The sequence below is a fragment of the Natrix helvetica genome (genome assembly GCF_964273705.1).
Source record: "Natrix helvetica genome assembly, chromosome: 2".
NCBI lineage: Eukaryota > Metazoa > Chordata > Lepidosauria > Squamata > Natricidae > Natrix > Natrix helvetica.
The window spans coordinates 76,317,540-76,331,980 of NC_138552.1; the positions used below are offsets into that span (position 1 = coordinate 76,317,540).

At 45.7% G+C, this 14,441-nt stretch overlaps 1 protein-coding gene across 2 annotated transcripts in view; it reads left to right on the top strand.

Annotated features, from left to right (window-relative positions):
- The window catches only part of JAK2 (Janus kinase 2), an 86,608-nt gene that overhangs the window by 18,982 nt on the left and 53,185 nt on the right, over nucleotides 1-14,441 (top strand). For both annotated transcript variants that reach the window (XM_081941585.1, XM_081941586.1), the window contains exon 2: nucleotides 12,119-12,369. In XM_081941585.1, coding sequence (XP_081797711.1) covers nucleotides 12,150-12,369 — 220 coding nt within the window. In that variant the 5' untranslated portion in view covers nucleotides 12,119-12,149. The remainder of the gene's footprint in view (nucleotides 1-12,118; nucleotides 12,370-14,441) is intronic.

Here is a 14,441-nt window from a genome sequence, read left to right on the forward strand (position 1 = left end):
ACAAGGTCTAGACTATTTTACATCACTGGCCAAAGTCTTTGTGAGATAGTACAGGTAGTCCTCCACTTAACAACCATTTGTTACAACATTGTGACTGTTTGAACTTACAATGACATTGAGAGAAGTGACTTAGAACCAGTCCTCGCACTTACAACTGTTGCAGCATCCTACAGTCACATGCTCAAAATTCACGTGCTTGGCAAACAGCATGTATTTACAACAGTTGCAGCATTCCAGGAACAATGTGGTTGCCATTTGCCAACTTCCCAGCTGGCTTCTGATAAGCAAGGTCAATGGAAGAAGCCAGATTCCCTTAATGACTGCAGTATTCACTTAAACATGCCCCCCAAAAGGGTCATAATATCAGGTGCTACTTACTGAGCCACTTTACTTAAGTGTAGTTGTAAGTCTAGGATTACCTGTGTTTCATATTTTCCTATAAAAGCCTTTTACAGCACATAGTTTCTGGGATTTGTTTGCAACAATAAAGATGATTTTTTTTAAAACAACAATGCTAACAGACCAAACTCTTTAGTGCAAAGATTAACTCATGCTAAGATAGAATCAAGTTTGCATGACTTTAGCTTTGTGCCTTGAACATATTTAGCAAACATAGTATGTAAATGGTGATTTATAGATTAATATAAATACAATCAATTGTAGGTGATTAAGCAAATGAAGGTGAAGCAAATCATAACCCATTATAGAATGTGTGAACTCAAAACTGGATGATCGCTCTTTTTCCAAATTCTCAAATTGGTCAAGAATTATGTAAATCTTTTCAATCCAAATTGATCTCTATTTCCAAAACAACTGAATCAAGAAAGGTTGCTATGCTATGAGATGGGGAGGAGAACCTACAAAGCTTTTGTAGATCTTAAACTTCATATAGTGTAACACAAGTGTTTTACCGCCAGCAGTTTTTTTTTGTGTGTGTGCATTTTTTTTTCATTTTACAAGTGATGTTTACTTTCAAAGCCATGGTCTGTTTTTGTGGTTTTCTGCTTTCGTCAAGCTGTGTTGGCAGAGATAAGTGTGATCTTCATTATGCATGTTGACTTATATCTAGATTACAGGCTAGCTGTCTTTTCAGATACGTGGCAAATACATAGTCATTGGTGGAGAAATACTATGTTAAATAAACAGTTGTTAAAACACTATGTTCTATCTGTTTATTAATTTGTTACTTAACACTTGATGTGTTTCATTTCACATAAGGCTTGAACGAAGTCTTAAGAGAATATATGGTGTATGCTATATATGTTATATTTTATATAACTTATCATTAGCTTGGGGGGGCAAGGAAATGAAATTAATATTTCAATGCTTCCAGAAATGTAATTTTATTTCAAATGGATTCAATTTAATGTAGGGGAACTATATTAAATTTAAACCTATGTGAAGCTGTCTCAGGCATAAATACATTTTCTTTTTTGTCAATTAAAAATATTTTAACAGCAATTTTCGAAGGAGCATTCAGAACTCTCAGGCTGTATCTCCAAAGTTTAGTTCTAGCTCTGTCTTTAGGAAACCTCTACAGTGAGTTCTCTTAATTAAGCAGAACATCCATATCCAGAGCCAGAGTAACTGAATACCAGAGGTTGGCCACAGACTGTACTGTTGTTGCTTCATAATCTTTGTGAAAGTTTACAAGAACAATTTGGTTATCCATTACTAAAAATTGAATAACTGCAGTCAGGAATTTGACATGATTCTTCAGTTTATCCCACCACAAATTTTAGTTATTTTTTGCCCAACCATTGAACTTTATCCTCTTATTTATCTACCTACTTATGACCTCAGTGAGCAGTTATGAAGCTAATTTTTTCAGCAACTGCTTTATGTTAGCCAGTCTCTTTGCTTCTATTTTTACCAACATGTAGCTGTATAGACAAATGAATACTCTGCTCTGTTGCCACAACATGGGCATTCATACGTCTTTCAGGAACATCCCAAAAGGTTAAGCAGATGGACATTTGTTGGCAACAGAGCTTTTGCTAGAGGTTAGAGCGGTGATGGCAAACCTGTGGCACATGTGCCAGAGGTGGCACGTAGAGCCCTGTCTGCTGGCACATGCGCCATCGCTTCAGGTCAGATTTCTGTGGCGTTTCTTTCATGAGCTTCTATTTCCTTGCAAACGATGAAACAGAAGCTCATGAAAGAAAAGATCTTACCTCTTACTGCGCTCCTGGTGTTGGGATGCCCCACCTCCCGCAGTCCAGCTAGTCTTCGGGTCTCTGCTGCGCATGCGCAGTTTGGGCACTCTAAAAGGTTTGTCATCACTGGGTTAGAGGCATGGTTGCCTCATGGGAGCCCATGAACATTAGTTTTTTAAATTATATTCAAAGATGAGTGAACATGAAGTTTGGTTCATGATGCATTCTCTACAGGAACTATTATTGGTTGGAAACAGAGGCTTTTTTGCCTTCCCTAAGTCCCCAGCAGCACTCTGCAGGCTTCAGCAGGGGCTGAGGGAAGACAAAAACTTCTTTCTCTTACTTACCTCTTTGAAATCTTTGTGCGTCTTATACACTGGTGCGTTTTATAGTTCAAAAAATACGGTACATAAAAGGAAGGATTGAATTATTTCCCAACTTTTCTACTTTCTGAGAATGGCGTTTGCTTTTACAGTAATTTGGTGTTGTTGGTTTTTTTGTAATGAGAACAGTGTTTCCATGTTTTTGATCCATGAGTATTCGTACTCTGAATACATGAAGCATACACATTGTTTAGTTTATGGCTACATAACCAGCATCTTGCAGCACTTGTTTTCAGGATAGTTACCATCTGCTAAAACATTTATTTCAGGGATGATGAACCTTTTTCATACTGCATGACAAAATTGTGCGTACTGCGTGCCAAAATTGCACGTACATGGCCACTCAATCTCCCAGCCCATCTGTGCATGCACGTATGACCCCCCCCCAGCACATGCGCGCGTGATCCCTCCCCAGGCTCCAGAGACTTTCCTGAAGCCCGGGGAGGGCAAGAAACAGCCCCAACGCCCCAACTGGAAGTTTGGGAACGAATTACAGGTTGGCCCATTGGGACCATTTTTCGCCCTCCCCAGCTTCTGGAGGTTTTTCTTGAAGCCTGGAGAAGGTGAAAATGGCCTCCCCTGGCCCTCCGGAAGGGCAAAAAATCAGCTGGCTGGCATGCACATGCACGCCAGAGCTGACGGCTGCGTGCCACAAATTCGCCATCACGGATTTATTGAATAGTAGAATCATAGTTCACAACAGATGAGTTCATGATTGACAAACTGATGATTACACAGTATATGATCACTGTTTTCCAAACCTCTTTAAAACTGTATTAATATATCTGATGCTAGAATATCCCTTTTTGAGTTGTGAGTTGTTGAATCTTTTGGAATAAATTATCACAGATTTCTAAAAACTGTGTGTGTTGTATATAGGCTTACCATTGCCTTGTTTCCAAAACTTAAAAGACAGTATCTAGTTTGAGATCACTCAGCTGTTTAAGGTAGAATTTAAGGTCTCCCTGTTTCTAGCCTGGGGCTTTGACCACTACCATATTTTTGGAGTATAAGACACACCTTCCCCCCCCTAAAAGAGCGTGGAAATGTTTGTGCATCTTATACACCGAATACAGCCATTTTGTGGTCTCCCAAAGCCCTGCCCACACATTCTATTTTCCTGTACACCGCTTGGAGAGTCCAAGCAATGGGTTAATTCAGTCTGCTTGCCCTTAGGACTGAGGAACTATTTTTCCTTAAGCCACACCTCCTCCTGGTGTGCTCAACCCCCCAGAATTCTTCCTCAGTCAGCCCGTTTGGACGTATTTAGTTTGAGCTCTGAGCTAAATTGATCCTTTTTTTGGCTTGGACTCTCAAATTACGTTTAAAGTTTTTCTCTACTATTCCTCCAACATCGTGAGACGTTTCTCTCTTAAATTCTGCGACTTTCTTCAGTACAATCTGCACTTGAAGGCCAGGAGGTAAGCTGGAAGGTGGTGGGGGGTGCCCCTCAGCCGATCCTCTTGGGACGGCTTCGGAGGCCTGCCGCTTGTCGTTTAAAACGGCGCGGCTGCAGCGGCGAGGTTCCTAACTCCCCAGGCCCCTCGTTTGTTATTTTCGTCGAAGTTTTTTCGCTCCCCGGCCTGCTAGAGGACCTCTGCCGCAGGGAGGAGTGGGCGATCGTCGCCATTGCGAGGCGCGTTCGCCCCTCGCTCTCCCTTAGCCCCACGCTGTTGCGGCGGCCATTTTTAGGCGCGAAAATAGCGCGCCCAGCCATGGCCGCCATTTTGCATCAGCCTCGTTGTTCAGGAGGCCGCTGGAGGTGGCAGGGCCTAGCAAGGGTTTCTCGGGCTAGGATCGCCACCTTCGCCTTTTGTCTATTTTTGCGAGCGGCGCTGGTTCCTGTGCCATTCCAACGGTCATCATACCGGCTCAGGGAGGAGGCCTTAAGTAAGAGCAGGCCTAAAGAATTTTTCTATAGTCATTCTCCTCCCTGCTTCTCCTGCGGAGCCTTGCACCCCGGTGCAGGCCCCAATCCTACCCCTGGGCCTCCGACTGGTGTGAAACATGGGATGATTTCATAGTATTGATTCGATTAATTGTATATATGGCAATTTTAACGATCATTTCGTTTTGTTTCCCATTACAGCACCCAGTCTATATCTATCCTTCTGCCTTATCATAGCCTTGCTCCATCTTGTGTGGTCATTGACTATGGACCTGCCCAGTCCTCCCGATTCCCAAGACGCTAGGCCGAGCCTCTCGCAGGCCCCTAGCAAGGGTTCCTCCTCTTCGGGGAGTGGGGGTGCGGGCAAGAGTGGTGGGGGTAGCTCTGGGAAACAGCGTTCCAGAACCCCTTCGGTAGCTGAGGCCAAGGATGCTGAAAGGCGCCAGCGGGCCCTTGACAAGCAATTCGAGAAGGCCAGACGCCAGGCAGACAGGGTGCAGTCCCTTTCAGGAGCCCCTCCCTCCCGGGAAGATCTCCAGTCGGTCCTCGCCGAGGAGGTGGAATCCCAGGACCTATCCCCTAATAGGTCATTTGCAGAGCCGGCTTCCCCGGTCCCTTCCTGGGCCTGTGAACAGGTTCCTCCCCCTGGGGATGCTAGCATAGACGATATGCAGGGTGAGGCTTCACCCCCCCTAGTAGAGGGCTTGGATCCCGATTCTGACTCTGAGGAGTTATCGCCCCGCATGCAGGAGCTAATGGCCCGTGCCATTGCCAAGGGCATCACGGAGGCCATGAAATTTAAAAGTCCTACCGCAGCGGCCCCTAGGGGTCCCAAACCCGATCAGGCAGCTCCGCCCCCAAGCAAGCGTGCTCGCCATCCTTCCCTGGAATCCTCGGTGGTCAGCGAGGCCTCTGCCATTGAGGACCCTGACCCGGAGGTGCTAGGCCTCTCGGACGACGAGGACCTTCCCCCCGAAGCGCCCGCCTTTGCGGGTCTCTTTAAGCCCAGCCTTTTTAAATCGGTCCTTCACAAGGTCAAGGCTGCCACCAGGGTGGGGATCAAGCCCAAGCCGACCGCGCCGGCGGATGATGCCCCTCCGGCTAATCCCAATGCGGTCATGTTTGATGTGCCAGCGCCCCAGCAAGAGCTGGTTCCGGTCCCGGGGCTGTTCCTCGACTTAATCCAGCGCCAGTGGGCTCAGCCAGCCACGCAATCCTCTCCCAGTGGGGTAGATAGGAAGCTTTATACTATGGAGCCAGTGTTGGAGGACCTTCTGGCCCTTCCCACTGTCGACCCGCCCATCGCTGCGCTCACTTCCAACTCCTCGCTACCGGCCGACCTCCTGGAAGGCCTTAAGGCGGAGGACAAGAAGGCGGAAAAGGCGTGTCACAAGACCCATCTGGCGGCTGCCTGGGCCATCAGGGCCTCTTCTTCCGCTTCCTTTTTTAATAGGGCCTCTGTGATCTGGCTGCGCGAGCTCCTAAACAAGCTCCCGGCGGGAGACATCCGTCTCCACCAGGACGTGTCAAAAATAATCGCGGCCTCCCAGTATGCCGCTGACGCGTCCCTCAATGCCACCAAATTTGCCTCCAGGGCCCTCGGTTCTAACATAACTTCCCGTCGACTGATCTGGCTCCGACATTGGCAAGCGGACCAGAAAAACAAATGGAAACTGGCTTCCGCCCCCTTTAAGGGGTCCAAATTGTTTGGCGAGTCCCTGGATCCTCTCCTCATTGAGTCCAAGGACAAGAGGAAGATCCTACCTTCTTTAAATAAAAAGCAGGAACGTAAGGCCGCTCCCTACTCTAGGAGGCAGTCCTTTCGTGCCTCCGAGCCTTCCACCTCTGCCTCTTCCTTCTCTCCCTCTAATAGGTCCTTCGGCCAGCAGGGCGACAGGTCCCAAGACAGAGCGCCTTTTCGGGACAGAGGCAGGCAGCAGTTCGGCTTCCGCAAGTATAACCGCGGTGGGGCCTCCAACAGGCCGTTCCGTAAGTCAAAGTGACTGCCAGGGCTTGGCGCCCATCGGGGGTCGCCTCCAGCTGTTCGCCTCTCATTGGGCCCAGAACACCGAGGATGCTTGGGTTCTGCAGACAGTCAGGGAAGGCCTCTCCCTAGAATTCCTGTCCCTTCCCCCCCGGACCTTCATCCGGTGCCCTGTCCCGTCCTGCCCCCAAAAGAGGCAGCGTATGGACCAGGAAGTCCGTCATCTCCTGGACATCAGGGCCGTGGAACCAGTTCCCCAAGGCGAAGAGGGGAAGGGGTTTTACTCCATCCTCTTCCTGGTACCAAAGAACTCGGGGGGGTGGAGAGCCATCTTGGACCTCAAGAACCTCAACAGGCATATCGCCTACCGGAGGTTCAAGATGCAGTCTCTGCAGTCCATTCTGGCGGGGATTCAACAGGGAGATCTTCTCACATCTATAGATCTCAAAGAGGCATACCTCCACATCCCCATCCGTCCTCAGCACAGGAAGTTCCTGCGCTTCTATTATGCGGGTCGCCACTTCCAGTACAAAGCTCTTCCATTCGGCCTCTCGTCCGCTCCTCGGACGTTTACCAAAGTGCTGGCGGTAGTGACGGCTCAGCTAAGACGCAGGCCCATAAGGCTCCAGTGCTACCTGGACGACATCCTGATCCAGTCGTCGTCCAGGCAGCAGGCCCTTCGGGATCTCCAAACCACTATGAGATCCCTCAGAAACCACGGCTTCTCTCTAAATATAGAGAAGAGCCATCTCACCCCAACCAACAGACTTGTACACCTGGGGGCGGTGATAGATACCAACTTGTGCAGGGTTTTCCTTTCCCGAGACAGGTTGACCGGTCTAAGGTCCATGACCCACAAGGTGTTGAGCTTGAGGCAGGCTCCAGTGGTCCTTCTGTCGCAGCTGCTGGGAAAAATGATCTCCTGCATTTCCATCGTGCCGTGGGCCCGCCTGCATTCCAGGTCTCTCCAGTGGCTGCTGCTGCCGCACCAGAGGGCATCCAGGAGCAACTCTACCAGGCCGATTCGAGTTCCCCCGGACGTGAAGAGGTCTCTCCGCTGGTGGGTGTCTCCGGCCATCCTCAAGGGCCACCTATTCAAGGAACCCGAGAGGTTGATCATCACCACAGACGCCAGCCTCTCCGGCTGGGGAGCCCACATGGGGTCCCTGGTTGTTCAGGGCAAGTGGTCCCAAGTGGAATCCAGATACAGCATCAACCTGCTGGAACTGAGAGCTGCTCGCCTGGCCCTGCGCCATTTCAGCCGGCCCATCCATCGCCAACATGTGCTTCTGATGACGGACAATGTGGCCACCAAGGCCCACATCAACCGCCAGGGCGGCACCAGATCCAGAGCACTGATGAGAGAGGCGGAGTCCCTGGGACGCTGGGCGGAGCGCCATCTGGAATCCCTTCGCTCCGACCATATCTCCGGAGTGGACAACACACAGGCCGACTGGCTGAGCAGGACGACCATAGATCCTGCGGAGTGGAAACTGGACCCTCGCCTGTTCCACCAGATGTCCGACAGATTCGGGACTCCGGCCGTAGACCTGTTTGCGTCAAGGGACAACAAGCAGCTCGCCCGCTTCTACTCCCGGTTCTTCACCCCGGGGGCGGAGGGGACAGACGCACTGCGTTGCAAGTGGCCCCGCGAGCTACTGTATGCCTTCCCTCCCCTGCCTCTCCTTCCTCAATTCATCTCCAAAGTCATCGCAGAGGGAGCAGAGGTCCTTCTCGTGGCCCCGCATTGGCCCCGCAGGTCGTGGTTTGCCGACCTTGTCCACCTGTCGGTGTCTCCTCCGTGGCGCATTCCTCCGGACCAGATCTCCCTCAGCCAGGGGGCCGTGATTCACCCAGAGCCCCAGTGGCTCCAGTTGGCCGTCTGGCACTTGAGGGGGACCAACTGAAAGGCCAAGGCCTGTCGGAGGAGGTAGTGAACACCATTCAGGCGGCTAGACGCCCTTCAACCACTAGGATTTATGATGCGTCCTGGGCCGCCTTCGCCAAGTGGTGTGAGGAGCTGCTCATCGAGCCGACGACCGCGCCTGTTCCCAGAGTGCTTGACTTCCTTCAAGCGGGACTCAACAGGGGCCTGGCCCCGAACACCCTTCGACGTCAAGTGGCGGCTTTGTCTACTGTCTGGTCGGGCGACCACCTTTTGCCTCTCAGCAAAATCCCGAAGGTGCGTCTTTTCCTCAAGGGCGCTTCTAACCTTCGCCCTCCCACCGTTCATCGCTACCCTACTTGGCAGCTGTCCGTGGTCCTGCGGGCCCTCTCTGGCCCCCCATTCGAGCCTTTACGCACTACTTCTCTTCGATTCCTGACGCTGAAGACGGCCTTCTTGATTGCCATCACGTCAGCTCGCCGGATTTCGGAGCTGGCGGCTCTCTCTGTTCGCCAGGATCTGTGCGTCATCCACCCTGACAGGGTCATTTTGAGGCTGGACCCGACCTTTACCCCCAAAGTAAACTCATGGTTCCATAGAGCGCAAGACATTGTGTTGCCAAATTTTTGTCCTCATCCGTCGCATCCCAGAGAGCGATCCTGGCACAATCTTGATGTCAGGAGGGCCCTGAAGGTCTACATCGCTCGTACTGCGGAATTCAGGAAGTCAGAGGCTCTTTTTCTCTCCTTCCAGCCCGGTTCCCTAGGGAAGAAGGTCACTTCCTCCACAATTGGCAGGTGGCTTCGCGCTTGCATTGCGACTGCCTATGAAAGTCAATCCAAGGCCGTTCCGCGCGGCATCACTGCACACTCCACACGAAGTGCTGCTACCTCAGCGGCCTGGGCCACCCAGGCCTCGATCCTGGACATCTGCAGGGCCGCTACGTGGTCCTCTCCTTCTCCATTTGTGCGACACTATAAACTGGACATTTTCGCCTCGGCTGAGGCGTCTTTCGGCAGGCGTGTGCTCCAGGCGGTTGTGTCAGAGACCGAATCCCGGGAGCCTTCTTCTGCCCACCCAGATGGACAATAACTTTGGTATGTCCCATTGCTTGGACTCTCCAAGCGGTGTACAGGAAAATGACCATTGGCTTACCTGAAGGGTCCTTTTCTGTACACCGCGGGAGAGTCCAACCCACCCTGGCTCTCAAGGCCGGGATTCGGGTTCCTCGTGTCAACAGTACATCATCTTGGACGCTTCGCTCCGTCCGCACGAACTGACTCCTTCAAAGAATTCTGGGGGATTGAGCACACCAGGAGGAGGTGTGGCTTAAGGAAAAATAGTTCCTCAGTCCTAAGGGCAAGCAGACTGAATTAACCCATTGCTTGGACTCTCCCGCGGTGTACAGAAAAGGACCCTTCAGGTAAGCCAATGGTCATTTTGGTGAAAATCGGGCAAAAACATTTTTTTCTTTCTTACTTCTTCAAAATCTTGGTGCATCTTATACACCGGTGCGTCTTATAGTCTGAAAAATACAGTACATCAAACTGGCTTCCTTATAGCCTTTTAAAACCATGCTGAATTTTAGCATTTAATTTTTTTCCTTTCAAAAATGAGTATAGCAATAAGAGTAGAAGGCTTCAAGGGGTCAAAATATTCCCCCACTTTTCTCAATTTCCAATCTTTCTTTCTCTTGCTGCCAATTTTACTGTAGTAATTTCAATCTATTTTTCAAAATTAGGTTGAGGCAGAAAACAGCTTGAATACACATTAAAGCCCACCAACCATTTTCATTCCAAGAATACCCTCAAGTCATCAGATGACCTCTTGTGACTCTTCAGAGGGTTAGAGTTGTGTCTCTAAATCTTAAAAACTTTCTCACCCCTTATTCTTATGCAAGAAGGATTTTCTGTTGTGGATTCTAGAAAAACATCCAATTGTGTTTTTAATGTCCGTGAGTAAAATTAGGTCATTAAACGTTTATTTCACTTAAAATACACTTAGGTGTAAATAAAGTATTATATTTATTAGTTTAAAGTAAAAGGGCAAATTACTGATAGTTGGGCAGTAATTTATTTATTTTTTTACATTCTCAACCTGCAATGATATTTAATAACTCTGATATACTATCTTTATCTCAAGTGTCATTTGATCATTTCTGAGATGAATTGTATAAAGAGATGCAAATGTCTAAAACTCTCAAAAAAACTGCTCTATAGGATGCTATTTCTAAATTTTATTCAAAGTCTGCCAGCTTTATTTTTTTCCTGGATTGTCTTCCTGACATATTTTGCCATTGTGTCCAGTCATAGCACCTCAAGTGCTGGCTTCTATCATTGAGGCCACTTGCCATTTATGAAGTATTATTAAATACCTCCCTTAAGAATAAAAATAGAAACCATATTAACATAAATCTGGTCTGTTTATGGCGAAAAATTGGACAGTCTGACATAATATCATTTTTTCCTCTAGAATTTCATCTGTCACAGAAATCAGTATCAATCGACACTTGTGCAAGATTAAAGAGCCTTGCTTATTTGGGCTAAGATATTCTGAAGCTAAAAATATAATCCAAAATCCTATCTCAGTCAGGACTGCTATGTTTTGCATGTTGGAGGTGAGATCCAAAAGTTCTCCTTAAGATCAAATGTATCCAACATACTGTAAACTCATTAACTGATGAAGCATTTATCTTTAAGAAATGCATATATTTTGCAGGAGCCTACCTATTCTTTTTTGAATCATTACACATTAGATAATTCAGTATACATAACTAAAGCTAATAAGAGGGTCAGATAGAAACGTTTTTCATGTAACAGTTCAATGTGGCTGGACTCGGTGCCTTTCAACTCCTTACCTGTCATATAAAAACTACCTGATACCCATTTTGTGAGCCTGTATTTTGCAGTGGGCTACAATAGAGCTGCATTTTACAATACTGTATTGAAGGGATCTCTTGTAGCAACTACTTTGTGGCACTTTAAAAGCAGTCACATTATTATTGTATGAACTTTGGATTATTATATGTCATCAAGTATATTTGAAGAAGGTATTGTGACTTGTTTAAGTTCTGAAAAATGAGCCTTCTGCCTCTCAAAGCAAAGTAAATTAATGAGAATTAGAACTGAAAGGAATAAAATGTGTTATTACTGGGAAACGTTAAAAAACAGAATCCTGCACACATGTTCATTATAAGGCAACATCAGGTGTCAGTTGAGTGCACCACCATTTGTATGGGGTGCCAGATTTTTGTCTTCGGTTTATGCCTTTGGGAAAGTTGCTCAATATTCCTGCAAGAGATGAAGCAATAAGGGCAGTCATTTACAAGGTCCTGGGACAGCAAAGTCCAACGCCCTTCCCCTCAAGCATAACTAAGTAAACTTCTGTCCTCAAAGTCCTGTCTGGCCTTGATTTGATTTGATATGAATGTGGTGCTGCAAATGATTTCTGGTGTTGAAGAAATGTTAAATATGATTGGGTTTTTGAAATTCTCAGTCATCTCTTTTCTCAGTTACCATGTAGTATCAGAGAATATATTTACATTTTGCTGGATTTAGTTTTTTTGAGAAGTTGGTGCTGAACATAAGAAACATTATTTGCTTCAGATTACTTAGAAGGTCAACTGAGAGTCAGTGAGCCTATAAAACTGTATCATCAGTTTATGTTAAATTCTTAAGAGTTTAGGAGAGAGAGAATGCATTCATTTTTGGAATGCTGGAGTGCCCTGAGTAAACCAAATCTATAAACCAAATCTGAATTAATGCAAAATATTCTAGATACATATATAAAGTGTTTACAAATTTTAATTTTAATATCTTGCAGGAAGATATGCTGAACAGAATGTAAAGATATCATGGCCTTACTTACAGTGACAGATATGGAAGGAACAGTATCATCTACTATTCATCAAAATGGTGGCATTGTTGGAAATTCTACCATTTCTCGACCATCAGAACAGCTGTTTCGAATTTACCTTTATAATTCCCCAGGAAAGACAGAAGGTGACTATCTGCTATTTCCAGCTGGAGAGTATGTCACAGAAGAAATTTGTGTGGCCTGCTGTAAGGCTTGCGGTAAGAACATAACTTTTTTTAAAAAAATTGCACAAACATGTTGTCTTCCTTTGTTAGGATTTAGTAAGAAACAACATTGTTTTGTGATTTCTTTGGATCAAATGAATGAGTCTGTTCAACTCCCCCTTTCAGTATGCAACGGTAGCTCGTCATATTAGTCTTGTTCAGACAAATTTTGTATTTATTTTCTTTCTTTCTCTCTCTTTTTATCTTCAGTTTGTATGCCCCCAAACACCTCCAAAGACTCCCATTCCTTCCCACTCCCTTTCTCTGGCATAGTCAGCCAAAAAAATCTGTTTCTAATTTATCCATAGTTCAGTCGCAAAATCACATTCAAAATGTATTACATAGCTTCTTTATAGTACAGCTACAGAAATTGTGCTTTCATGGATAACGACTGCCAGATGCTTTTCAGGACCCAATGGGGGAGCTTTACACTGGAGGTGGTAGACTAATTAATACCTAATCCCACCCCACCCACCCCGTGTGTCTGACTCCCTCCTTTTCCATGTTGTGTTAATGAGTTTATCTGCTGTGCTATTTTATAATAGATGATTTTTTTAAAAAATTGATGTTTTTTTGTTGCAAGCCACCCTGAGTCATTAAATACAAGATGGGAGGCAAAGAAATTTCATAATAAATAAATAAAATATATAAAAAGTAAAACTAATGAAAGTTTATGTACAGTGCTAAAATAAAATAGCTAGTTATATTGATCATGCCAAAGGAGGAAATGGGAGCTCATTTATGTATCTCTGAACTGTAATTTAGAGATACATATTGCATATCTTTTATTGATTACATTTTATAGTTTAATGGATTAAGTGAATCTTGTTAAAGGACTGAGGGTAAGGCCGTTATATTACTTAGTCAGAGCTTCGCTGCTGTTGTATGTCATGGCACAAATCCTTACCTTTAGTTTACAGTATCATATGTCAAATAGATTAAAAAGTAATTTAACTCATGCTGTGGAAGTAACTGACCAGTTAATTCCAAAATCATTTTAGAGAACAGTGCCAGGCATCTTTGTTATCCAGTGAGTAATTTGATAGCAGTTTTTGGAACAGATGAGACCATGGACGCAATGCTTGTTGGCAATTTGTTAAAGCAACGTTTGGATAGATGTGTGTGTGTGCGCGCGCACTGCTAAGATAATGCAATTGTTGTATGGAGTTTTCCATTATAGTTTTGTCGTCCTGGAGACAGATAATGACTATTGGAGCGGCAGACAGATGCTATGTTCACACTTCTGTCTTCTGAAGCACCTCTTGCAGAATTGATATGAGGCATTGATTACTTTAATTTGGCAAAGATTCCACAATTAAAAGGCCCATATAAATATATACAAGAAATAACTTAATGGCTGACTTACTGTACTTGCAAGTCATATTACTGCACCATTTATTTACCACTTAACTCTGAAATTAGCAATAGCATTTAGACTTAAATAACGCTTCACAGTGTTTTACAGCCCTCTCTAAACAGTTTACAGAGTCAGCCTATTGCCCCCAACAATCTGGGTCCTCCTTTTATCAACCTCAGAAGGATGCAAGGCTGAGTCAACCTTGAGCTGGTGAGACTCGGAACTGCCAAACGGCAGCCAGCCAGCAGTCGTATCCTTCAGTACTGTATTCTAACCACTGGGCCACCACAGCTCTTGCAGTTCAATTTGGACCACGCCTCAAATTATCTGAAACTAATAATTTGGCCACTTTATCCTAGTGACAGGAATGAATTTATATAGACAAACAAATAATATTTTGCCTGTAAGGACCTTCAAAGCAATTTGGGTCCTTAAAGTATATTTTTTGCAAGAGATGGTATGGCATGGTACCTGAATTAATCTCTTCCTGTCTTATGTCTTATTGATTGTTTTCATAGATTGCAACAAGCCATAATGTGATTTGATGGATATTGCTTTAGCATAGTTATATTATATACCAGAGGTTCCCAATCTTTTTCGGTTTGCGGCTCCCATAACACTTCGGATTTTTTCCGCGGCTCCCTTAATAGGTACATCCAATTTTTTTTAATTTTTGACTTTTTAAGGATTTGGAAATCTACTTTTTAGT